General features: G+C 43.5%; 1 protein-coding gene across 3 annotated transcripts in view; it reads right to left on the bottom strand.

The window, feature by feature from the left end:
* slc8a1b (solute carrier family 8 member 1b) overlaps positions 1-27994 on the bottom strand; it is a 127052-nt gene that overhangs the window by 84203 nt on the left and 14855 nt on the right. For all 3 annotated transcript variants that reach the window (XM_047602517.1, XM_047602518.1, XM_047602519.1), the window contains exon 4: positions 25867-26657. In XM_047602517.1, the coding sequence (XP_047458473.1) occupies positions 25867-26657 (791 nt within the window). The remainder of the gene's footprint in view (positions 1-25866; positions 26658-27994) is intronic.

Here is a 27994-nt window from a genome sequence, read left to right as displayed (position 1 = left end):
TAAAACTGAAGCAGGAAGGAACAGAAAATAACAAATGAAAAAATAGTAATAATAATGACTGCGAAAAGTAGACTGAAATAGATGGAAAAAGTAGCTCAAAATGTAAAGGAATAGATGCTGTATAGTTAGTGAGAGAACAGAAGTGAGGAATGTACTGAAGGAAGGATGGACTTCATTAACTGCGATAGAAAACACACCTGTTGCCCTACTCTTTCTGTCTCCTTTTGTGCTTGTGTGTGTGTCTGACACCAAGTGTGTTATGACAGATGTCATACCATGCTGCTTCCCAGCAGAGGACAGGCTCAAAGTTCATTAGGAAGGCCTCTTGACATTCAGCCTCAGATACGAGACACTTCTAAAACACTGAGGACTGCTGGTGGAATAATAAATACGAGCCCGATAGATGTGTTCATGACCTCTGGTTGGCCACCAAACACATCTTGTACTCATTTTCATTTTTAAATGTCATCTGCACAGCACAAGAGCACAGAAGACAACATAACTGTTGTACTCTAGATTCTAAACACAGAGACTACATTTCATTTGACTGGGGTTGCATGTTCAGTCGAGTGGTATTACCCACAGCAAAAAGTTCAAAGCCAGAGAATGTGAGAGAACTCCTTTACTCTTTATGGACCATTTTAGCTTGATATAAGTTAAACTGACCATGGGGGGAAAAGAGAGAGAGAGAATCAGTCTCAAAGACTCAGTCAGAGACTCAGAGCTATGTGTATTTAATATTACCCTATGAACTCCATTGTAGTTAATGAAAGCCTCAGTGTAATTCATTCTGTAACCACCTGAGAGGCCAGACATGACCTTCTGACTCTGCATTATAATGAAGTGAAACTCATAGTCCATTCACTCTTAAGTCAGTGCAGACTTGAGCGCGCCCTGATGTCCTGGGAACTGAACTCATTAAAATCCAAGTCAAGTGTACTGAACAGTAGAGCCTTCTGATGTCTCCAGAGAGTCCAAGAGAAGGAAGACCTCGCGGTGTGTCCATAGTGTGTGCTGAGCCACCACGTTCTCCCACTGTCATGTTTCTTGTATCTAGACAGTGTGTAACACATGTGGACTTCATGATGTCTCCACAGCTCTTTCTGGTCTCTTGAAAATCCGGCTCCTGAGTATTAGAACCACTGCTTAGCCTGCAGTTTCCATTAAATCTACCAACTAGTTGAATGTTCTACTACCTGTCTAACCTCCATGATGCTGTCATAGATACTACAAAGCAGCAGAATCCTCAAGGAGTCTATGGGTACATCAAGAGGAGGGCTTGATGTACCCATGAGTCTACCACATAAAAACATCTAAGCTCCTTGCTATGTTCCCCCAGGAGGCACAGACACCCGTCCATGAAAAACACCTGAACGCCGCAACAACTCTCATTCTCTTCTTTTTGTATTATTTTACTCGTGCGCCTGTAATTTCCTCCATTCCAGCTTCTCTATTTTACTCCCGTGTCGCTGCGTTGGGTCCCATTTCATTCTCTGATGAGCACGCTGTTCATGTTGCTGCTCTCCATTCGGAAATTGCTGGAGGTGAGTGCAGGAGAGAGCTGTCGGCTGTCATTGATTTCCACTTCAGATCGACTTCATATATCCAGGAAAACTGAAGCCACGGGTGAAGTAGCTTTCAGCGACATGCGGGAAGACGCGGATGGGATACGTTCGATCGAATCGCGCAAGTATAGTTTTGTCAGTGGAGGTATAGGAGGGCTAATTTTGGGTCTGAGCGATTCCTGGTTTTACAACATGATGATAAACCAGTCCTGGAAAATGCACACTGTTCATTCACAAACATACGCACACATTCCCTATGTGCCGTGAGTGTTATTCAGGATTCATTCTACCACACATTAGTTTAGACACGGTTAAGTTGAGGTTGAAGATCATTCTCATCATGTGGATTGACATGAAGCCCACCTTGGCTTTGGTCACTCTGCCACTGCATTATGTGCTATTATAGAGGGAAATGAGGACAGAATGAAGCCTGGGTTGTGTGTATGTATAGTGTGTGTGTGTGTGTGTGGACAATGAATAATGTGTAGCAGTGCGCTGGGCCTGCTGCTTTCTCCGATAGCCAATGATGGAGGAGAGACCTGATCAATGGTAGCACACACACACGCACACACACAAACAAGGGAAGTAACCAAAAGCTCCTTTTAAGTGATGCCCTCCACACACAGAAACATGCACACAAGCAGGCAGCACACACATAAACATGCACACACATGCACACTGACCCCTGCAACTTAGTCTTTTTTTGACTGCTTGGGAATGGAAACATTCCTGGGAGAGAGTCCCCAGAGAGAGAGAGAGAAAGGAGCATGGAAAGAGCGAGAGAAAGAGAGTGGGGTGGCAATCTATAGTCGTCTGACACAGTCTAAGTCTGGCCTCCGCTCGCAGGCATGTTTACAGTTCAGCTTGAACACGGGCTTATTTTTCACTCCTTCACCTTCGTCATCCAGATTCAACATCTATCTATCCTGTTGTTTAATATCATCGCATTTGTGTCTTTCACCATTTCTTTCTGTCTTTTATTTTCTCTTCGTGTCAGCACCGGTCTTAAAATAGAGCTGCTATGGTGGAAACTACTAACGCTGTACAACACGCATACGCACATGTGCGCTCGCACACGGACAAACACACAGCGGGTCGAAACGAGGAGTAAAGCACCGCGGCCTTTCCCTGTTTTCTGTGGCACGGCAAAGCAATAATCATAAGTCTCGCTAATTAAATATCTGCATGAGCTTGAGGTGTGTGGTCGCCTGTGCCTGTGTTTTATGAGCATCTTTTGTCAGTGGAGGCATTGAAGGGAGTGAAAGGTGTAGCCCTCGTTTTCTGTTTGAGGAGACGTAAATCTACCGCAGACGCTAGTGAAACACAAAGGAGGTGATTTAATGCACGGAGAAATGAGGGGAGGACGGTGGGAGGAAGAGAAGGAGATAAAGGATGAAGACGGGGGGGGGGGGAGAAAGATGGGTGACATTTCAGGAACCTGTGGTGCTACAGTTCACAGGAATAGAAAGCAGACGCAACCTTCAGACTTCCCAAGAAATGTATGTGTACAACACTGCAGAGAAAGCGCCATTAAAGAATAAATGTACTGCAGTTTCCTTTCACTTACACATGAAACATTTAAGCAATGTGTTTACACAAGTTACAAATATCCCGTTTACATTTTTTCACTTCCTTGGCACGTTTGAAATGAAACTCCCAGCAAATCATTTGTCGCAAATTTTGCACCAACAACTATTAAGAGTCTTAACCTAACCTATGACGCACTGAGCACAAACCAAGGATCTGACAAAACTCACTGTAACAGACCAGATCCTGAAGCTGCTGCAGCAGAACGTCACTGCTTTTCAGAATGAGTTTACTCCCTTTTTCATGAATTCACACACTTCTGACAAACTTGTTTAGGGGTTTTTCAGATAAAGTCTCTTTTCCAGTATGCCCGCCATAATTGGGGATGGACACAAAAACTGTGATTCACTGATCATGTCATAGATCACCTGAACCTGCCATCCAAGCAACATTTCAATCACAAATGAGGTCAAACGTTTCCAATATTACTGTAAAATTAGTTCAACATGACTTTCAATCCATACTGCGCTACCTTATTCTGTCCAGTGTTACATCGGTGTTATAAGATTTCACATTTCATTTTGTACAGTCATGCCAATAAAACAATCAATTGAGTTAATCTGAGGAGACAGAGACTGGGAGATGGACACATTACTCACAGAGACCGGATGAGCCATTCAGTCGCTGGTCCAGGATCAGCGCAGTGACCTGTACGCTGCCTGACCAACACTCGTCTCACATCAGCAGTCATCGCTGACCCCTTTCTCTTCCCTGGTTTAGGAGTTTTTATTGATGCGCTATAAATTTTCACACATGGTGTGCGAGAACACCCTGGCACAAATCCACAGGCAACACTTAGAATGCGTGCGTCCTGTATGTAGGCTACTGGAACTGCACATAACTAAGCACTTGTACACAAATATACATTGTCTGACGCGACCTTAGCCTAAGAAACCCCCAGGAAAAAAACATTGCATATATGCAAACACAAACACACTCATACAGTCGAACGACTGATGTCATTTGGAGTTTCCAGAGAAGCACCAGAAGCCAAGTCCAACACAACCAACTGGGAGAAATGATTTCAGACCCTGGTAATCACAGCTTTAATTACATATTCTGCTCTTTCTCCTCCTCCCTTCCTTCCCCCTCTCCTCCCGATTCTCTCTCACTCCTCTCTTCTCTTATCCATCCCTCTCTGTAGATCTGTGTCTTCTTGGCTTCAGTTTATGGCCAGACGTTTGTCACTCTGCCATCCTCCTTATGGCTCTCTCTCTCCCTCTGTGTGTGTGTGTGTGTGTGTGTGTGCGTGCGTGTGTGTGAAGCAATGGAAACCGGATTTTTCTGTTCGCTCTTTCTTTCCACTTCTTTTTCATTTGCCCACCGCACCTCTCTCCCACTCCCGTTCACCTTCCCCGCCAAACTAATTCAGGCGTCTTTAACGAGCGAGTTGGTGCACAGGATGTTTGTGTCGAGCACGCAGCTGTGCACAAAAACTGCATCAAAATGACAAAAGAGTAGCTGCAGATGACACAATGGGGACAAGTGCGCTGTACGGAGAACACTTTGTTTATGTCTGCATATGCTTTTCAGTGTAAGTGCATGATGTATAAGCGCATAAATGTGCACAGTCTCTGCGGATGAGACTCAATTATTAACATGGTGCAGAGCCGGATTGCAGCCTTGCCACACATACAGTAGCTGCACGGGGAGACTTGAATTATGGCTTGAAGAGAATACAGTGCTGAAGTATATTGTGCAGAGTTTGTTAACTGCATACTAAATCAAAACTATCTGAAGGCATAAAGATTTAAAACAGCAGATGGCACTTCATCTCTGCTGTATGTACAGACATCTGAGATGCACGAACATCAAGCACGAATGCCACATTCAGTCTGTAACGCTAACACAAAAAGCGCCACTTAAGAGTTTCAAACTTAAAGAGAAATAGGACACAAATGGAATGTGAGATTTCTTTGTCTGATCGGGGTCAGGTTCTCATGCAGCCCTACAGTAAATCAGCTGCATGTTTGATCAGTGAAGTGAAAATACTTCATCACTCATAGTGGAGAGGATGGCATTCACAGTGCATACATTTATGTTTGGGACTTCATTCGAAGACAAAAAGGCGAATCCAGCAGACATCATGGCGGTCTTTGTTCCACCTGTGCAGGTGTGGGTTCTGCAGACAAGGCCAAAGCGAGGACGAGATACGTGTTTGATCCCTGCAGCCCGGCTGACAGGCTGATGAATACATTCATCTACGGGGACTGATCAGACTGAATAAATCTAAAGTGCAGCAGCCTGAGATCCTTGGAAAAGGAAAGGAGGAGGCTGGCTGTGCAGTGTGTGTGTGTGTGTGTGTGTGTGTGTGTGTGTGGGCCGCTCATGAAAAGTTTGGCTTAACTGTGGAATCAGAGGAAGCAGGAAGAGTGTGTGTAATGGAGGATTTTTTTTATTTTTTTGGAAGCGACACACAGACACACACATACATGGGCCTTTAATGTCTTCATTGCAAATGTGCAAGACTCACCACAGCCCCACTAATGTAGATACCTACTTTAAATCCTGTTAATCAGACTGGCCAAACACACACACACGCACAGGTCTGTGTCTAAACAGCAGCACATGGCTAGTGTCTGCCTGTCCCTGTTTGGTCTCTGCGTGACACACAACAGACAGAGGGGCAACAATCAGTATGTGAGCATGTGTGTATTAGTGTGTGTGTGTGTTTGTGTCTAAACTATTTACAACCTTGCACTACTGGCGGTCTGGCTGCCCCATGCTTGTTAGTATATCTAACCATTTATAAACAAGGAGAATAAGAGAGACAGATTGGGCTGTGGTTTTAAAAAGGGTTGCGAGCAATTTATCAAATATTATAAGACGTGAAAACAATGGACAGGAAGATAAATAACAGGTTTTAAGGAGGCTTGAAAAATCTAAACATACAGTATAAACTATGATATATTTGATTGCATATTCGCCAATAAATATTATTTTAGCTCTAAAGTTAGTCCCAATTCTTTTTCCATTTCCATTTTCCACTGCTGGATACTGTCAGCGGGCCTTCGAGAAGACTCTCTGTGCTCGGCTACTTATTCATCCTCCCCTTCATTCACTTCTTTTAATACCATCTTGCTTGTTTCATCTTTTGTTGATGCGGCGGTTTGTATTGATTGTCATTTACTCCCACTCGCTTCCCGAGCGTTGCCAACAGCCGTGACTGCTCCAGGCTGCCTGTTGTTGAATTACATTTAAGATATATTCTCGGCCAGAACACAAAAACATGAACACGTCAGAGACTCCCACGGACCACCTACACTGATCCGTGAGGGACAGCGGTCCAGATCATGCATGAATATTTGATAAAAATAAAATGTCTGAGGGTGAAACACAAAAAGGATGATCTTGAATATCAAGACTTCATGCACAGCACTCAGTTTTATTTTAAGTCTCCGGCTTCCATGTGCCACGGAGAGATGAACTATGATGCACTGCACTGAGAGCAAGTTCGACGATAACTATTAAACATTCAGCTGTGTCCCATTTCAGCAGAGGCCTCTGATTAACCCTGGATGTTACATGTGGAAAAGATGTAAACACGGCCTTCCTTTTCTTGATTTGCCACCAGAATCTGTTAATCGCAAGTCATCTGTCGCATTTGCAAACGAGGCCAAGGCCTCCTTGTAATCGGTTTTTCAAAAGACAACACCTTCATGGTCTATGTCCTTTAGAAGCAGGTGGCTCCTGAAAATGGGACACAGTAGTAGGCTGCCAGCGTCATCTCTAGAGTCACAAAATAACAAATTACCTCCAGCAGTGGCCAGTCAAAAGAGAGGGCACAACTAAGTGTCATTGCAGATGAATAACTGGTCTATCCAAAGACAGGCCTGGCCACAATCGCTTAATCGTAATAAATAAACCAATTACCTCCATTTAGTAATTCATTCAGTAATGAATGAGTACTCTAAATAGGTAGTTGTCTATTACCACTTCACAGCGCATGCATAATGCACAATTTCCATTACTAATTACATTTCTATACGCCTTTACAGTTGCATTTGTTGGTATATTAACTTCCGTCCACATGTAAAGCAATTCACTCGTCGTCCATCACTTCGTAGCTGAGGCTTGGTCACTAGTGTACATTCCTGGCTCTGGCTGCCAAGAAAGCATTCCTGTATGTTTCCCACACCACATGTGAAACAAGCAGAGCATAAAAATACTGCTGGTATATGGATAGAGTTAGCTCTTTCTGGACACTGAATCCCACTAACACTGTCCAACGCTGGGCAATCTGGGCTCAGCTGGTGGAGGTCAGAACCAAAATCCTGGATGGTGAGTCCTTGTGCTAAACATTTGCGGAACATTGTGTTTAAATCACAAGTCCATTAACTGTTGCTCCCATTGGTCGTCGCCTCAATGGTGCATCAAAGTTGGAATGACTCCAATTTGCCAATCGCCCACCTCAAATTGCATTTTTTTACACCTTCTATTGCTGGATCAGGTAAAATTTCATTAGAATGGTTTCTTGTAGACACATTGAAGCTAATGCCTTCATCAATCAATGACTGAGAATCGTCTCCATAGCACTACTAGTGGTCAACGTTTCTACAGGGCACCTTTAATCACGGAGCACCAACGTTGAGCACAAGCTGAAATGTAAAACTAGGATATATCAGTCAAATTTATAAACGAGTCAGTGGACGGATTTGATTTATTCGAACCGGACCAGAACCCCCTTTTATATTATTTATTGAGCAATACAGTGCAGCGCGAGAATAAAAGAGAAACGGCGAGAGGAAGTTAAAAGAGATCATATGAAAAGAGCAGACAGTGATGAAAGACTTCAAGTATCCCTGAGAGAAAGTTAAAACGAGGCTGAAAGTGTGATAGTGGAGGACATATGAGAGAGAGAGAGAGAGAGAGAGGGAGAGGGAGAGAGAGAATGAGAAGGAAGGAGAGCCGGAGGCTTTTCTTTCCTTCTCTCTCTTTCTCTCTCCCCCCTCTCTCTCTCTCTCTCGTCCTCTGCAGCATCATGGGAGTCAGTGTGCTACATTAGAAACAGGACCAGCTGATAGTCGACATCCACTGCTCGCCTGGCTATGCTGCAATACTGAATCCAAAAGAAATAATACAACAAGTAAAAGAATATATGAATAAAAAAGGGTGGATGAAGTAAACTCTCGTCGTGTTATAAAAGCTTTGAAATGAGTGATAACAATGACTGCAACATGCAGGCTTGCTATTGCAAAGGCTGTTGATAGCTCTAAACACAAATTCCCATCCTGGAAATCAATCCTAGTTTCACTGTGTGTGTGCGTGTGTGTGTCTTTGCTTGAGTTTGCAGGTGATTGTGAATCCATTCCTGCTCTTTACTCAAGATTAAAGGAAGGAGACTTCACTACCACACACCATGTGTGTCTACCAATAGACAGAGAGAGGGAGCTGCCATCCTATCATCACAGTCACATATGGAGTTTAAGTCGTGACGTCACGACCAGATGACCTACTGCACCAACATGTCTTATTAAAATAGTAACTGGTTCAAATTCTAACACAACCGAATATCCATTTGTTCATCTCTTCTCTCCACCTCTTCCACTGTGAATGCCTGCTACTTGAATAACATCTTCACCAGTCTTTCTCCCAAGTCTGCTCTATCACACCCTGGTGATTAACCTGCACATGTCCTAAACTACAACCATTAATTCTAAGGTCAAAAGACTGTGTGTGTGTGTGTGTGTGTGTGTGTGTGTGTGTGTGTGAGCACATGAAGCATGAAGCAGGCATGGGGGTGTTCCTTTCTGTCTGGATGCGAAGTCGTAAATCTTTACACGCAACCATGCGGAGCCTCTGCTCAGTGACGGCTCGTTCATCCAATCATGGCTCTCCGGGGAGATGCTTGTCACCACGGAGACAGGCATCTCGGCCAACAGGGCATTGTGGGATAGCACAGTCCTCCAACATATAGACAATCTGCCATCGCTGATACATGAGGGTGTGGATTTATTCGCCTCTTTCTCTCCCTCTCTATTTTCATTTTATCCAACATGTTTTGGTGCCTCTTGTCTGCTCTTCTTCTACTATCAGCCTGGTTGTTTAGCTCTCTGCTTTGGGGTTCATATAATATAAACATTATGTACCAGCAGAATGACATTATGTCATAAACGTACGTTAAACACTCAAAATCACGGCATAGTGCTGGACAAACTTTGATTTGTCGCACTTGTCCGATTTCATTCTTAAGGCAACAAATGATGCCATAGTTTCCCATGATTATCTGACAGATGCGGTATATTTGTCTGCCTTAAAAAGCTGCTAATGCTAAAAGAATTTCATTAGCCTGCATTTCCATGGAGAGTTTTGGTTAGGCAACATAGCCATTTTGAGAGTTTTCCACCCCAACAAGTGTGTTTTTGTAATTAGCTTTGTATGAAAATGCTGACCTCTATAAAGGTTTTGAACAGTGGAACAAAAAAAAAAATCTTTTTAAATGAACAGAGGTTTCTCCATCATTTCCCTCCTTGTGGATCATTTATTATCGGTTGACTAGATTTAATCTCATTCCTCTTAATCAGGTGAGCTTCCCCGAGCAAACCTCCAAGTGTCCGGTGCGCATCAATTACCATTCATCTCATTAACAACCTGTAATTAGTCTTAACAAACTTAACAAACTTACAGACGCCCTCGCCTTCCTCTTCACATTGGAAGCAGGGAAATGAGCGAATTAAACTGAATGGTATATGAATGGTAGCTGACAGTTTCCCAGAGGTGCATTTGTGGTGTGAATAATGACATTTTTTGGCTGCGGCAGAAACAGCGTTATCATTCTCTGTTCGTAGTTCCCTCTAAATCACTTTAATATGTTTGACAAGCAATAAAATATATAAAAAAGGGCCAAACAGCTGTCTAATAGTATATGAAAAAGCGTCAGGTGAAGTATGCCTTCATTTGCAGCCTCCACATGAATAAATAGTTGGGTTTAACATGTGCAGAGTGCACAGCTGCATGTAGAGTATCTGGTATACCTGTTGCATAGATCAGTTCATTTGGACAACAACCACTAAAGACGGCTTAATTGTCAGTCACTGCTTTGTTTTCTGAAATTTGCTTCACATGGCCCCACTGCAACCACCAGTTCAATTAGCGCAAGCAATAAATGCTACAACAATAAACTCACAAATAGCAGACAGTCGATACATGCGTCCAACTGTCCAACTGTCCTAGCCATTTTATACTCAGGAGAGATTCTATCTACATTTTAGCCTCTAGACAAGCAGCATCTAATTTTCACTCATAGATCTGAGTCTCCATAGAGTTTAGTGTTCAGTGTCTAGTTTCTCAAGAGGAAATATAAATTAGTTTAGACAGACAAATCTTTATCAGAATCCGGGCCAGCCACAAAATCTTAAGTTTCCCTGGTAGTGTGCTACAGGTTTCCCGATTCACGAAATGCCTCTCGAAATAGAAGGGAACTCTAAATCTCCAGAGATGTGAAGTTCGTACTCTCTGGAGAAGTATGTTCCATTGCACTACGTTTATTTTGTTCTTCCAATATGGTCATGAAAACAGACCAAATATAAAACTAGGTGATTTGTTTTGGGAACAGTTATTACTGTTTCTCATGTACTGTCAGTGTTGGCTACAAGTCGGCATCCCCGCTCAAAACGAAGCGCCGCTCCTTAGGGCAGGGGTTGAACGGCCGGGTGTAAGACCACACGCAGTAGGAGAGGCGAAACAATAAACTGTAAGCTTTAAACCTGGGTTCAGCTCCTGTGGAAACCACAAAGTAGTAGCTTATGACAGGTCGGTGATACATGAAGGTAGCTCCCACACACACATCCATGCACCAAATCCCTCTGCTGGATACCAACTATTACATTCCAGGTCGAGAAGAGACAGAAGGGAATTCCCAGCTTAAATTCCCGAGTTGCATTCTGATTCCCGGGATCGCGGGAGAACTCAGTGGGGTCGGACCCCGCGGGACCCAAACTGACGTGAAGCAGTATATATAATTTATCTGTTGCATTAGTGCACACAAATGCATCATACATACATGCATTATAATCAGGCTATATGCTAGGCTTCCCACTCCCACACACATACTGCATATCAGATCAGCATTTAACTGCTGGTGTATTGTTAATTTGATTTAACAGCTTCCCACATACAGGCTCTCTGAAAGATGCAGAGCTAGTTAGTAACCGGAAGCTACGGACAAAACCGCAGACAGTCTGTGTTTTTTTTTTTTGTTTTGTTTTTTCATGTGCACACAAATGCACGCACGCAAGATTTGTCTACGGGGTTTTGTACACTTCACGGTTTGAAGACTAGCTTGGAGGAAGCCGCGCTGTCAGTGCCACATCATAACACACAGATGTGACAACACAGCGCCGTGGCCAAAGGTCTCGAAATGCCACAATGGCTATATTCATTTTGGTGAGCCTGGTCGCGTGTTAGCATGCTCTCTTTTGTTTTTGACTCTTGTGGAGAGAAGTATGAACTCAAAGGAATAGTTGTCCAAGGAACAACATTAGGTTTTCTTAGTGGATATTAGAGCCTATATCGCCAACATCTTTCTGTGTTTCCAGCTTGTGTGGTAGCTAAGTTAACCAGATGCTAGCTTTATAGTGTGATAACATTGTTCTCATCTACGCACGTCTCAGCAACACTCTCTAAATACCTTTAAGTTTCAGAGTTTTTGAAGCGTCTCCTAACAAATGACACATGGTAAGTTTAGGTTTACGGCTGTTTTTAAGGTTTTGCAGCAGATTGGGTTAAAGTGAGGCCTCCCCTCTTTGTAAGGACACATTACCTCTTTCTGGGAATATGGAAGGGGCACGAGAATGTGGATAACGGCTATTTCCACGCCTTGTGTTCAACTCGGCCTCTTTCGTATTCAAGAGGAACAGGGGACCGGGTTGGAAGGGAGCAGCCGTCCACTGTTGGATGTGTCATGGCAATCCACATCTGTTGAGTCACGGTGTAACTGGGGTCACCAGACATTTTGGCATAAGTCCAATGCTTTCTTTGGCTCTTTTGTCCCTCACCCACTCTTAAACAAACACACTCACATCACTCGCCTCTTGTCACACTTTGATCCTTTCACGGGCGCCGTTTATTAGATTGGAAACTGCACATCCAGTTCATCCAGACATTTTCATGTTTATTTTTTGGACAGGGCTACGCAGTAGGTAGCTTGGTGCCGGCAGCAGCCAGATTGTGTTGTGCGCAAAGGGACGGAGAGAAGGGAGAGAAAATCTGAGTCACTGCACGGCTGCTGGTAACGTGAAGAAAAGCAAACTCGCAGGCCTTTGCGACATGCCTAGAAGAACGAAAACGTGGAGGCATAAAGGACAGGGTGGACAATGAAAAGTTACAGGCTCAGGTGTTCATGAGTGCTTGGAAAACTTTTTGAAAAAAGGACACAGAAGAGATAAAAAGGACACTGTGACTGTCTGAGCCTGTGACTGAGCACCAAATCCAGACACTGTCGCTGCCAAATTGGGGCATCTAGTCATCATAGAATTCACGGAAAAATCATCCAGCGGCATGACAAGGCTTTTTCACCATCCAGGAACATTACCTCTCATACCGCAATCCAGCTTGATGTACGACACACAAATGGTCCAATCGCAAACTGGGGTTTTACGTCTGAAATGATATCACAGTGACTGAAGACATTTTAGATTTTAGAAAACCTCCACGCTCCCTTGTCCTCTTTATTTAATTCCCTGCTCAGGACGGAGATTTAATAGGTGAAATCAATCAAAGATCAGAGCCTGGATTCTCCTGATCGGGCCCTTTCAATGAGGGAGCAATGGGATGTAATACATTTAGAGCTTTGAACGCCACAGAAAGAGAAGGAGATGGAAAAGAGAGACAGATGAATTGGTATCTGATCTCTCTAAGCTCAGGATTCTGCACAGTGGAGCTTGTACAGATTAGCTCACACTGCAGCTGCTGCAGCAAGAGAGCGAGAGAGAGAGAGTGTGTGTGTGTGTGTGTGTGAGTGTGTGTGTGTGTGTGTGTGCTATGTCCAGCGCTGCACTTAACCGGGGGGCACTGTGTGTGTCTTTTCGCTCCATGCAGCATGCAGTGCAGCTCTCAGAAGAGCAGAGATTGCCTGCGTCTGTGTGTGTCTGTGTGTTTGTGTGCGACTGCTATCAGATTCCAGCTAAGCTCCAGGCAAGACTCACTCTCTTGCATCAAATCCATTGCAGTGATATGGGCCACTAAGCACCACAAATCAGTTTAACTTCCACTTGGTTATCACAGCTCTCAGCTCTCGCCCCACAGTTCGTCCGCAGACATTCTTTGTTCACCTGAGTCGCGCAGGATGTCGACATTTTCAATTTCCCCTCCAATGTGCTGTATCCACTGTAACATGTCACGGGGGATTTTTATCGGCGTAATGTTTACGAGGTGTAAAATCTGGTCTCGGCGTAGAATTGCTGGCATTTCCACTCGGGAGTGTATGATCACGCAGGCTCCGTGAGATTTGCATACAAAGCGCAGCAGACGGCAGAGAGTCGGAAGATTTGCATTAGTTGTGCTACACATTTCAGTCCTTATACTGAGATCTTTGCAACGACAACTTTAAAAGATTCGGATTAGCCATGCAAATCCTTCACAAGAACTCCACTTAAGTAGGTTAATGATTCATTAAAATCACGAGTGTTAATTTAAACACTAATGCCAACATGACGCATGCAAGCAGGACAGAATAATGAGAAGCCATCTACTTAAGTGACAGAAATATAAATGATTTGCTAAATGATACGGGGTTTAACTGAATCATTCATTTGAAAAATAAAATGAAAGCTGCAAGTCACAGTTCATAATACTAATGGCTTCATATGCAGTGTTCTCTATTAAGTGTGCAGCCTTGCACTGCTACGCATTTCTCTGCTTCTCTCTTTGCTACATCGTTCCTGGAGCAGTTGAGTTAAAGGAGCGAAACGCGACATGAAAAGTTGGAGGTTTAAAAGTTATTCGGGTTCTGTGAAGCCTCTGTGCTCAAGGAGAGGCTGTTTTATTTTCCCACGGCAACTAGCGAATGAATATTCGTGCAAGTTCACACGTGGAGCTGCCCATGACCACAGCTGACCTCTGCTGCTGGCACCTATACGGAAGATTGATTACAACATAGCACTGACAGTTGTTGACAACGCATCCGCCCACATTTTCCCAGCTCATTCAAGGGTTTGAATCTGGAAACGTTCCAAATGCAAAGCCACTGCTTCGAAACTGTATGCAACTGGCAACACATTTTATCACGCATTAGGGTTTGCTGTTCCATTCTGTTCCACTTTATACTACGTAAAATTGACGATAGCTAACTATATGCCCTGACGATCGTCATATTTACACTGTACATATGTAATGCATTATTTTGTACATGTGAACGCGATTTGATTTTCAACCCAATATTCCAGCGTTTTAAATGCATGATTAACTTTCTACCTATTCTGTCTGCCAAATGGAGAACACCCCTTATTATTGCCCCGGTCTGCAGCCGCACGGTGGACTCATCTACCAGATCTGTACCCATATTTGTCCAGTGTGGCCAAACATAGTCTGATCCTTTTTTGGAAAAGTTTCCCTTGTTGCTAACTGACCAAAACTATGCGGACTATGTTAATATGTCGTAAACAGAAAACGGTCGCACAGGGAGAATAAAGGAGGGAGGCGAAAGGAAAGATCAGGAGAAATGCTTTCGGAGAGAGTTGAGAAGTGCTTCTACGTACTCCATCAACCTGGATGACTGGAGAATCTGCATAGACAAAGAGGGGAGAAGCGTTTAAAGGCAGACAGAGCAGAATTCCAGCTAAGAGCTGCAATACATCAGCTATCATGTGTGATTATATTGCAGCAGATTTATTGGTACTGCTGAATCTCACAAAGAGGGAAACCAGATCTCCCATTATCACAATGAAACACAAGAATGGGAAAGTTTGAGACGGAGGTTGTTCTCCTCTGGGAACCATGAATGTTGGCACAAAATAGCACTGAAATCAATTTGATAGTTACTTTAAGTCCAGAACGACGGCCTCACGGCCGAAACAAGAGGAGAAGTTACGAGATTATCTAAGTCACTATCCTCTGGAGACCATGCATGCCAATAGTTACTGAGATCCAAATTGCTGAATGGACGAACTGAACAGCTCCAGATTAGTTGTTTTTAAGGCACTTTCACATCACAAAATCCTAATTGTCATTGTTCCAGCATTAGCATAATTACATAAAGCAAATTAGAGGCCTGTCTTCGCCATTGTATTGTTTGTTTGTATATAAGTAGCTTCTTAATTTGACAATTATGCTAAAAAGAAATGGATACAATAGCGGAATAAGGATGGAATTAGGAGGAGGAGGAAGGATAACCGAGTTAAGTAACTGTAGTGGCTCTGTGTATTTTCCCCTTTGTTCCTCTTCCGATGTGGTCTTTCTCCCATTAGCTTGCTCTCCACCGAACCTTTTTCCTCCCTCTCCACCATTCTTTTCCCTACGGTCCTTCCTTGCATTCACAAACTTTTTCTTCAAGTCCATTGATTTCTCGTCCTCCCTCCCTCTCTTCCTCTGCGCTGGACAACAAATGGCAGGAAGAAAAAAAGAGAAAGAGAGAGAGAGAGAGAGAGAGAGATGGAACGAGAGCCCCATCAGAGCGTGAAATGGTCTGAGCTTTTACTACAACTGGCAGCGTTTGACCGCGTACTGCACCAGCCATTGCCGCGGTTACCCGCAGCAACACTGCGCTAATAGAACGGTACGCCGAAAGAAAAGGGAGGGAGAGAAAAAAGGACGACCAAAGCCGGTGTGTCCTGCATGCAGAGCAGGTGTTAATGGGCAAATTGGAGACATGCATGAACTCACACAGACACACGGGAGTCTGTTTGGAGAAAATCCAACCCTGTCTTCGGGACTTTGTAAAATACAGACGAGGTGCACTACACTCTTAATCCAGACACACGCAACTCCACACACAAACAGGTAGCGCGAGCATCCAGCCAAGAACTGAGAGCAGCCTCTCTGCTCATCCACCACAAGAAACTCCCATCCTATTTTTGTGTTATTCTTTCCGTGAAGAGAGTATTTCCACAGCACTTTATTTATCATAATTAAGCAGAAACCTGACCTCAGCTGAGCTGGATCCGTTCAAATATTCCAAATCGAGAAGATAACCATGTATACGTGTTGAAGAAAAGGTCATACGGGTGATACTGTTGTCACAATGAGGAAGCGTTCCCTGAATAATTGGGGATTTTGGGATGTTCCCCTCGGCGAGTTTTTGGGCCACACTCTTTGCTGCTCAGTTTTCCTGTCGGTGAAAACACAGCGACTACGTAACCCACAACAACCAAAGCAGAAGAAGAGCCAAAGTGTTTCAGGTTTCAGGTTTCAGGTAGCAGAGTTTAACACGTACAATTGAAATAGTACAGGGCATAAACAACAGGGACCTGTTTCATTTGACTGATCAGATTCTCTTGATTTCATGTACACACACAGACAGGGATTTGGCAGTCGCCCTGTGTCTGCGGTGTCTCTGTGACTAACGTGCAGGATAAATAACCTGGTGAGATTGAGTTCCAATATCACAGGCCCCGCTCGCCAAAAAATTAACATCAGTATAATGGCATTAGCCTGCTCATAGTCATCCATTAAAACTACTTAGGGCAGACAGGCAGACAGGCCTGGGATCAGGCCGGCGCTCCTATTAAAGCACTTGTCGTACAGATAAGCACCCAGCAAAGAGCTACAGCATGGACAGGGAGATCCCACAGGTTTAAATCTGGCCTAAACTACATCCCCGTCATCAAATTAGTCAACCGTGTACAGCATTTGTGGACAAAGAAAGAAAGACATTTATAGATAGTCCATTAATAAATGGGCCGCTTTTCTTGTCACGGCGTTGTAGATAATCACACAGTAACATCAATCATCATCAGGATGGATCCTTGAAGTTTGCTCTGCACGCCGAGGGCCCACATGCCACATTGTTTTAGGGAATAATTCTTTAAGACTCGACTGTAAAAACAGCACTGGCACGCAGTGTGTGCTTGTGTGATCAAACACAGCCCCAACAGTCTTTGAAAAACCTGCCACCGTATTACCCCCGTGGCCTGGTTTCCAGCAGCCCCGCCTCACTCTTTGTCTTAGATCCACAGCTCCCGGAGTCGGATTTTACGAATAAGCACAAATATCAGCAGGTTTAAACACACATACACGTTTCACGGCTTCAGTTCCCAATCCGGACAGAGGAACTGTAAACCACTGGGTGTGGATGTTCAGCACTGTCTTAGCCAGAGGGATAAGGAGCAAACAGATGAAAGTTAGCGTAATGACATTTCTTGTACAAAGATACCAGTGGGTGACCCAGTGATATATTTTCCTTTGAAATATACCAATTTCTTTTGAAATAACCGTATGGAAAAACTGCATCACTTCCTTTACCCTCGAGCCAGGAATGTGCCAATTGTTGAACCGCGTGTGCTGCAACGCTTCAAGTACCTGTTCAGCAGCATTAAGCTTCCTCGTTTCATTGCTGGGAAGGGAGTCATAGGTAGGTTAGTTCAAAACCTATAAATACAAACATTCAACACAATCACAAAGCACATCTGGCAGCTGTGACAATATATGATGATCTCTTCACATGTGATACCCCCCTCCTCCCTATCGCTTCACCCCAGACCACCTTCTTTCCCATCTTCTCACTCTCATGTTTTTTTTATCACTCTTGCTTTGCATCCCCTCTGTCTGTCTCTCTCACTCCATCCCAGTAGTTGCCAAGGCGATAGTGTTTTGTGGAGGCAGCTGGTTAGGGCTCATTTGTCAAGCTACTGACCTGCCCTCCCTTCTCTTCTTCCTCCTGCTCACTCTTCCCATTTTTTCTCTGCTATTGGCGTACTACAAAACAACTGAAGAGGCTAATTGCCGCGCTAGCGCTGCCCAAAGAATCACACGGTACAATTGAGGATGACATATTTTAGAATAACCAGTTTCATGATTATGAAAGAGCGCAGCTGACCTGCAGCAATTCAGTGGTGCATACAGTAAATAAAACAACTGCTTCTGTGTTCCCATAAAGACGTTAAAACATCAATCACACCCTCCTCCATGAGAAATATTTTGGCAGCCGGCCCAAGAGGAGAGCTGACCTTTGGGGAAGGTGAGGTGAGCCAAAACACCACGTCAGTCCTGATACTCTCCTCTCTCTCATGCTTCGACATGTTTACTACACTTTCTCTTCACATTTGCTTCTCCACAACACTGTAGCTACCTTTCTATTTATCCGTTGGATCTGTTAATCTGTTTAGTGGGACAATGGGTCATCCAGAAGGTTAGAAAAGCCTCAAGGCCCCAGTCACACCAAAGAACTAGGAGTGGGTGTTGGCAAGGACTTCATGATACGATACGTATCACGATACTTGAGTCGCGATACGATACATTATGATATTGCGATATATAATTTCAGACAATGACTGTGTGTGTTGTTCGTGTGTTGACCAAACAAGTGCACTTGAACACATCATAAATGAAAATACAGCAGACTGGATTTGTGAATCACAAATTGAAACCGAAAGATGGACCATTGGCGAGTAAGCTAACCCTAACCCTAGGAGGAGCTTCAAACTGTTCTAAGGAGCTAACCTCACCTGAACAGTGCTGATCAGCTAACAGAGTTTATTCATTAGAATTGAATACTCTGTTGCTCATTGAGCTCCAATGACGGAAGTCCATCTATAGGCTATGGCCAGTGGCTCGGTGTGTCGTAGCCCTTACAAAAGCATGAAGCATTAGTCATGGTTTAACCACTGAATACTGCCGCAATATTATTTAAATAATATATAAATACAGACAAACAGAATAAGAATCAGCTTGTCATTTGAGCAGTACAAACTGTTGCTTCCCTGCTTTCAAATACACACACACACCCAGACACACACGTACACAGTAACAGGTGTAAGTCTTCTGCCCCGAGAGGAGTTATTACAAGGTACTCTGTAACATGAGAACACAACCCTGACACCTCATACAGCACAGCCTGCGTGGGTTTGTGTGTCTGTGGTTATATGTAAGGTGGACAAATCTTCGAGGAGATTTTGTTTTAAAGTTCAATTCGTTGTTCAGGGCCAAAGGCGAATTTATTACAATAGACCACAGGCACTCTACAGGCGAAGCCAACGCACACACACACATGTAATCATCTGTCCTTTGTAAAAGAAAAAATGTAGTTCTCCCACAACACTTGTTATCTTCCTCTGCTAATTAATTCAGCGTTTTTTACTAATGATACTGCTGTCAGAGACGGGCGGAGTGTGTATGTGTGCGAGCATCTGACCTACAAACCTCATCAAGCCTCATTACCACCAAACGCCTCACTGATACGAGTGTGTAAAGCAGCCTATGCGTGCGCGCGATTGTGTGGTTTCCTCTACGTAAAGCCAAGTGGAAGGTGTTTAGATTTCCCCCCCCCCCCCATGTCCCTTCATGACTTCAGAACAAGGGATTAGTGCATCTCTCGTCTCTGTAACCTGAAACTGACAATCTGACATTTACAGCCACTTCATGCAATGCCTGACCCGGCAGGGTGGAGGTGCGAGAAGGGTTTCGGCTTCTCCCATTTTCTTTCACTGATGTCACTTTTGACGAGTATAACATCCCAAATGCCTTCCAGACAAGACAGCGTGAAATTGTACGCCATCATCCCACGCTGAAACAATTTTCACGTCAACCCCCTCACGTTGACTTGCTTTTCAGCTCATCTTTGAGGGTGGTCATCAAACACAGCCATAAACACTATTGCTGTCTCCATAGTCTGGATGACAAATTATACAAACGAAGCTGATGACAGCCTGGCATTAAGCAACAGCTGCTCAGTCAGCAAATCCAAGCCTCACTCTATAAAGTGCAGTAATGTTCCAAATAAATTATACTTAATCAAGCTTACTAACATGGAAATCTGGAATATTTTCATTTAAATAAATGTCTATTAAGTCACCACCCATTGCTGGTAAAGAAATGGTTGCTGAGTAAATGGCCTATTAATGGAAGCATTCCAAAATTTATAAGGAAACAGCAAATAATTGTCCAATTTATAAAAATAACATGTTTTTTTGCCCCTGGAATTCTGTGACCTTGTCATTAACGTAACAACCAGTTGTTGTAAATTATTCGAGGTGAGTTATTGAAAGCGAAATTGAACAAAGGCAGTCATACTGAGAAACTAAAGCCTGATTAAAATGAACCGTGGGTGAAAAGAAAAAAATCAAAAAAATCCACCTCCATTCGGCAATATTTTAAAAAAGCACACATGTAAACTGATATGGAAAAGTATATATACCCCACATCCCACATTCCTATAGCTTGTAAGCATACATCTCAAAAGGCCAATCTGTGCTGGTTATTAGAGTGTGAAGTCCCAGTCTGCTCGCTGTGTGTGTAGGAGGGAGCCTAATTTGATTCTCAACCGTACCATGTTTCTCCACTGGCTGCTTGTTTATGGAAATTGCATAATTGGTTCTGTGTATGTGTGTGTGTGTGTGCGAGAGAGAGATCCCTGTAGTCACTACCTAACAGGGTCAAAAAGTGACTAAGTACATGTCAAAACCAAGATACAGCAATTCAATCATCATTCAATGCATCTGAGTGAGTGCGTATGCATGTAGGCACCCTAGTGTGTGTGTGTGTGTGTGTGTGTGTGTGTGGGCTCGTAGGCCTGAATCCGTGTCTGTTCGTGTGCATCCACCTCCACGCTCTGTTTTCTCGACTCTTTGACCTCGACGTGTCCGTATGTGCCAAACAAGGCCTTGTTCCCCAGGTAACCGTGCCTCGTTGATAACTAATGAACCGTACACTCTGGGTTCATTGTCATTTTTTGTATCATTCGACAGGATATCATGACACTGAAAACATTCAGCCTGACTGTCCTCTTCGCGGTCTAAAAATACACTTTCAATGCAATAAGAAAAGAAGTTGGACTGCTGGCCCATTTTATGTTAAGTGGTCTGCTAATTCCGTAAGGACGGTCCATAATGAAAATAGAGCTGCTGCTGGAAGGTGCTCTGGATAAAACCGCTCGTCGTATGTCAGGTATGATGACGAGCGTTTGTAGTAGTGGAGTTTCTCTCATTTCATTAGTTCCTGGGGATGTAAAGAGATGAAGCCTTCAACTAAAAATACATCACATGACTTCTTGAGGCTGAGATTTTTGGAGGGTTTGGAGCTTGGAGTGTCTTTCTGTAATGGATCTACACAGAACCAACGTTGTAGCTTATCCAAATTGCAGAAGGAGGAGGAATTTTCTGCGCTTGTCAGGCCGCTGACAGTAGCAGACAAGGAAATGCAGAGCGATCAGACAAATCACAGCTGCTGCTGCGGCCTGCGTGTGTAGTTATATTTCTCGGGAGGTGCATGTCAGGCTACAGGGCGATGCCATAATTATGATGTACCGAGGGTGCAGATCAGATGCTAAAGTCTCTTGCTCCTTAAAAAGTGTAAGTAGCATTTAAGGTTGCATTAATTGCCATAATAATACTTGTAATTGCTGCGGTTGGTTAGTGCAGGACTAACGGTAGATCCAGTGATGGTAGTAATAACTGTGACACTAGCGAGAGAAGCGGATACTGCATAGAGGAATAAACACAGTAGTGAATTTGCACCTTAACTATTTATTTATATATTTATTTATTTTTTAGATCACCTTACCAGTGGCAGCCAGACAAAGAGAAACCTGGCATAAAGGCTTGCACCTGAGTGTTGGTTATGGTGGTGTTTGTGTTCTTCCTGTTGCTCCATCTTTCTTGCACAGAAACACAAATGTCTGTCACTAAAACAATCCTTCACAAACTATTCTGGAGACAAATGGGCTCACAGGGCCTCTTACAGGCCGAGAGAAGGTGAGATATAAGGCAATGGAATAGAAAATAAAACTGGGGGGGAACGGTACGGAAGGACATTCTACCAAAACTTCACAAGTACTAAAACTTTTCTCCTTCGCCCTCCCCTCTCTGCCCATTCCTCCGTTCTCTCCGCTCCCTCCTCCCATCGCCCCCTCCATTCACACTCGTACATCTAGCCCACAGTGCCCTCTCTCCCTCTCTCTCTTTCTCTCTCTCTCTATCCATGTCTTCTATCAGAGAAAACAGAATCAGGGTAAAGGCAGCCTGGAGGCAGTCCTATTTAGATCAGCTATTTTGTAATTCCTTTTTTCTGCTGCAGAAATCATTCATAGAATTTTCCCCAAAGGGACACATCAGCACCCCAGCAGCTCGTTCCCGACTTACACAGTGTTTCTACGGCAATGTGTGTTTTCTAAAAGCACGGGACAAGCGTCGCAAATTATTTTAGGCTAAGGCGTGCTTACTCTGTGAATATCCTGGTACGCACCTGGCCCTTAATGTTTTGTTTTTTCTTTCGTTTATTTTGCTTACAACTGCACCTGCAAGTTTCTGGCCTGATTTCCACCGTCGCTATTTTTAACTCGTCCCATCACGTTCAAGGTGTGACAGTCTATCCGGAAGACAAAATACAGTCCAGCATTTCCCTTGTTGTGTGTGTACCTAAGCCTGGAAACAAATGAGTTACTTTACAGTTCAATAGAAAAAAAAGAAACAAATGCGTGCCTATGATCTCGACAGCAAACCAATGCTCTTGTCTGCACGGTGTGTTAACACAGGCCACTGTAAAAAATTAAATAGATTTCCATATGTTGTATTTTGTCAGTTAGTGGTAACAAAGTCAGTGCAACTTAAGCCATTGGTTTTAGACAAAGAAGTATAAGGTTTTCTTAAATTGATATTGCTGCAGTTTTTTATTGTATCCTGAAAAACAAAGAATCTTTAGAGCTAGAACTTATTGGCGTGCCGACATTACGATTCATACTGTAGCTGAAATTAACCTGGGATTCATATTAAATCCCAAAATTCATATTTGTAACTACACGAATCACCAATAATTTGAATAACAGACTCACAGACCTCTTCAAACATATCTGTAGCAGCATTTAACAAGTTTCATTTCCATGAGCCTTATTTGCAAACCCGTGTCACGTCTCATCTAACTGGGAGAATCCATGAATGTGTCTAAGTGTTGTGGTCGGCCCTTAGACAGAGAGGAAATGAAGGCTATGGAAGTTTCTAGACCGAAGAGATGACGACTACAAAAGACCTTTACGGGGGAAGCGCTGATGAGTTTTATGGATATGCACATTTGCTTGTAGGGTTGCTGCTTTTGTTTTCAGATCAGGGATCAGATTGAGTTACACGAGTCTCGGTCTATAGACTGCCCATTAAGCTTTTATGTCACACATTAATTGAATCTAATCTAATTGAATAGCTATGAATGACTGATATGAAATAATTTAGGCAGTCAGAGATTAAGTGGTTGGAGGACTTCCGTGGTAATCATACTTTTACTGGTTACAAAATGGCCTCTCCCTTCATAACTGATCTTTATATCAGCCAGTGTGGTTTACAGTCATCATGCATCTCCCCTTCGTCTTTTCTCTAACAAACGCACACACATACGCACACACATACACACACACACAGTAACCATGATAGCCGGAAGGACAGTCCATCATTTGATTTAGACAAAGTGTTATTAAAACCCACTTAGTCCTGGCTGTAAGAGCTATACCAGCGGAAACTATGCAGTCTGCCACAGGCTGAAAAAGCCAGCCCTGCAGACATCTGTTTCAGATATGACCAAAAACAGCAGAGGCTGAGATACACGCAGAGAGTTGAAGACTGCTGTTACTAAGTCAGCATCTCTCTCATTCGTTCAGCTGGACAGCACACTCAGTTTCATGTCATTCCAACCCTTCTTCCATCTCACAAACAACCTGCACCTTTCCCACCAAGCAGTGTGGGCAAACCTTTGGTTTCCAAGGTGAACTACTTAAAGTAACAGCCGAAGCCTGCCAGCACAGTGCTCCACATCTCCTCCTGGTCACGTAGTCAAATCATCTTATCAGCCACCCAATCCCCGCCCCAAAAGTCTTTCAACATATTGACAATAATGTTGGCAAAAAGTAAGCTAGATATCCAAACTACAACCGTGGAAAATATTCAATTTGTTTGTCAAATGCTGGGACACACTGATTAAGAAGGTCCCTGGGTCACTATTAAAGTCAACTATAAATCTACAGTAGTCTAAATGGTATAGTGATAAAAAAAAAACTAAAATTCCAAAAGCTATAACGTTCAATTTTTTCCTGCTACAGACACAAATCCCCAACGAGAAGACTTTGCTGCACACAGTGATTTGCGGCAACACTGCGAACACGCCCACCCAGCCATGTGCGTATTTGTGTAAGTGGAGAGTAGGCGAGAAAACCAGCCCACCTCATTATTAATTGTTTTACAGAAAACAATAGTTAAGCATAGGACAGAGTGCTCCACCTTGTCGAGTGTTCTGTGAAAAACAGCAATTTCCCTCACGGAGAACATCTCTGTGTTACTGTACACGGGCGTATGCACGTGAGTCCAGGTTAGTGATTCAGCAACTTGCAACAATGAAAACAGCCTTTTGACCGCTGCAAGGTAACAGCACATGAACAAAGACGTGGTCCGTAAAAAACAAGATTCAAATGTACGCAAATTACAAGGACAGATTATTCCTACGAAACTCAAATGTCCCAAAACAAACGCTGTGTGTCACCAATGGTACTTTGAGTCCAGAAGTTTGAGTTCATGAACACGGACACGTTCCTTTAATAACAAAGATGTGTGTTTTATCACACTAATACTTTTCACAGTAGGAGGTCGAAATGACAAACGAGGACTGAGAAATTATGCTCCGTTTCAAACCACAGAGACCAGCACTGTACAGACATTTGGCTGATTGCTGGAGTTAATTTGCTCCGCTGTGAGTGCGTCAGGATGAAGCAGCAAAATTACTGAAATGCCTCCTGCCTCCTGAAATGTGGTCAAATAGTGATCACTGCTCTCGCCATGAGTCACCATTAGATAATAAACGTTTGGCTGTGAACCGCTTTGAACAATGGTTGCATCATTTCACAGCAGGGATCCTTAAATTGAATCCCAAGACCTTTTTTACCCAGGACGGACAACTGGGAAAAAAAAGTGGCTGCGTGAGTGGTTGCTCTGAGATGTTCTCACACAGTACAATGCTACCTAAAAGGGCAACTGGAACTCATGTTTGAAAAGGCTTTTGTATATCCAAATTAAGTTGACCAGATAGACATCGGCTGATCCCCTGCGGTTTATTGAGTTCTTGTACAGTTTCCAGCAACCAGCTCCTCCTCGTTTTCCATTACACGTCTTGCTCAAAGAAACTTCAGTACATCTCATTCAATTTCCATGTCCCACTTAAAATTCAAACCATCGACCATTTGACAAATAATCCAGTTTCCAACTTCTTGGCTCCTGGGACTTCAAACCTATTGTGCTGAGTACAGCAACACGGGAGTGTAGAAATCAATAAAACCCACTGAAGACTAAAACAGCAGCAGAGTTCAAAGAAAGAGAAAATGCACAGATTGAAGAGAATGAACGTGTCAAAGAAAGAAAGAAGAGACATAAAGGTGGGGGATTGTTGATTTTGTCAAATGCCCAGCGAGCAGTGCGCATCGCCGCTCATCGTGACCACCACATCACACTAACACCCCCACGTTCTCACATGTTTAGCAATAACATTTGCAACATTACACTGACGCACAGCAAGAAAAGCGATCAAGAAAAATACAAAACGAAGCTGATAATTATCTGCATCAAAATCAGTTAGTTAGTTAGTTCAAGTTACTCACAAGATCTCGTCGTTTTGAAACTCCAGGATGCCGTGGATGTCTTCGAAGTCCTCTCCACCACCTCGTGCCGTTCCCTCCAACGTCTTGTATGGCAGCATGACCACGCCGCGAGCCCCCGACGTTCTCAGCACCTTCACCTCCATGGTGCCAACGCTCTCACTCACATGGCATACAGGCTCCTCAAACGTAAAGATACCGGCGTGGTCGTCATCAAAGATGGTGACGGTCGCTGTGGATGGCAGGCCAAGGCAGGCCACTGAGTCCACGTGATTAGCCGACTCTCCTTCCTCGGGCTCCTCGCCTTCTGACGTCAGCACCTTGACATTGGAGAGGTGAATCAAGAAGTTTTCATCCTCCTCAAAGATGTCATCATCGATGATCCCAACGCGGATCTCCTTCATTGCCTCGCCAGGCTTGAACACCACCACGCCCTCGGTGAACTCGTAGTCCGAGCCAGCGTTGGCCGTGCCGTCTTCTGTACGGTACTCCACAGAAATCGTCTTGCCCAGGTCGCCGCCGCGCCGCACCACATTCACCGCCACGGTGCCGCAGTTCTCCAGGCACTGGTAAGAACCGGGCTCGAAAAAGATCTTAGAGATGGGGTCGTTATCGCCGGCATCAGAGCGAACCTCATGCATGCTGACAGCCTTTCGTGCCTGATCAGCGGCATGTTTTTTCAGGATGTTGCCAGCACCTGTCATCAGCCGGGTGGCTTGGCATCGATAGAAAGCGCGGCTCTTCTGCTGTTGGCTCAGAACTTGGTAGTTGGCAAGCTCGATGAGTTGTTCCACCTGGTAAGAAAAAAAAAACAATGGCAAAAAAACATGTAAAAATCTTTTTTTTTTCTTCAGCTTTATTACTGGACTTTACATCCACCGAAAATTCCGACTCTCATAATGCTTAGAAACAGAGCAGCCTGTTAATAAAATATACTCTGTACACCAGGAATTGCAGGACTTGAAAGTCGAGTCGACTCGACTAGTCGCAGATGACGTCACTCATTATGTTGAGAACATGGGCTACTACTGTGTCTTTCTCCATGGTTCTTTAAGAAATGTGAAGAAACTCATTGCATCAGCTGAGGTTAAATAACGATTGGCCAGCTGAAAGGTAATTATTTATACAGTAACTTAATTATCCAATAGGAGTCTTATACTATTTAGTTCAATTTAGGTGGCGACGTTTGTTTTTTTTTTTGTTTTTTTTTCTTTTTTGTTGTTGTTGTTTTGGTTAGCCAGGCACTGTTTATGAGCTAGTTACAGCCTGCAACTCAACACCATCGATCGGATATAACAGTACTCCACCCAGTACTCCACCCTAGCAAATTAGTGATGTACAGCGTCCTTCTCGCGGTGTCGTTTTATGGTTTGTTTGCACCGTTCCGTTAGCGAAAGTCTTTTTCGTACATTGCATTAGTACTCTAGTTGTATTTCAGGACTGACTTACATATTTTGCATATCACAGTAGAATGGGCTTCATCTTTAGCGGAGTATTTCCACACGCTTGATGAACCGCTGCTAGTTTGCAGCACTGAGTAACTGGTTTCCTCGGCTGTCTTCTAGGTGACGTCCATTTTGTTATTGTCACGTGATCAATGACTAGTGACATGATGCTTAAAGTGTCATGAGCCATGACAGCAGTAAAAACTGACTAGTCTGTACAACCCCTAATGTAGAGATGCCAAACCAACTCTTTAGACCACAAGTCTCTTCACTTGTCTCTTCAAAAAAGTATAAATTCTGTTGTTGTTGTTGTTTTTTTTTTTTGCTTTGTTCTGAATACACTTTGGGTCTTTTGGTATTTAACAAAATGTGAAATTCACTTGTGAATGTACTATGAACTCATGCTTGTATTTTTTCATTAAGCAGAGCCATTCTTGATTGTATGTTGAGACAACAAATGCATCATATTTTCATTTATAAATATATATATACTTTTTCTGTTCATGTTGTCAGATGTTGTAACTAGGCTTCTTAGCAATTAGCTAGTAACTTCATCAGCTACAATGTGGACATGGCATGGGCTCGAGAAGCAATAAAAAACGAAAGACTATGATATTTTTACTTGCTAACATTTGCATGTAAACTTCCTGCAGCTGAAAAGACAGTAGTTTCAGATTTATTTGATC

Source organism: Mugil cephalus, chromosome 13, assembly GCF_022458985.1.
Source record: "Mugil cephalus isolate CIBA_MC_2020 chromosome 13, CIBA_Mcephalus_1.1, whole genome shotgun sequence".
Lineage (NCBI taxonomy): Eukaryota > Metazoa > Chordata > Actinopteri > Mugiliformes > Mugilidae > Mugil > Mugil cephalus.
The sequence above is the reverse complement of the archived record's forward strand: the minus strand, read 5'-3'. Positions and strand labels throughout refer to the sequence as shown.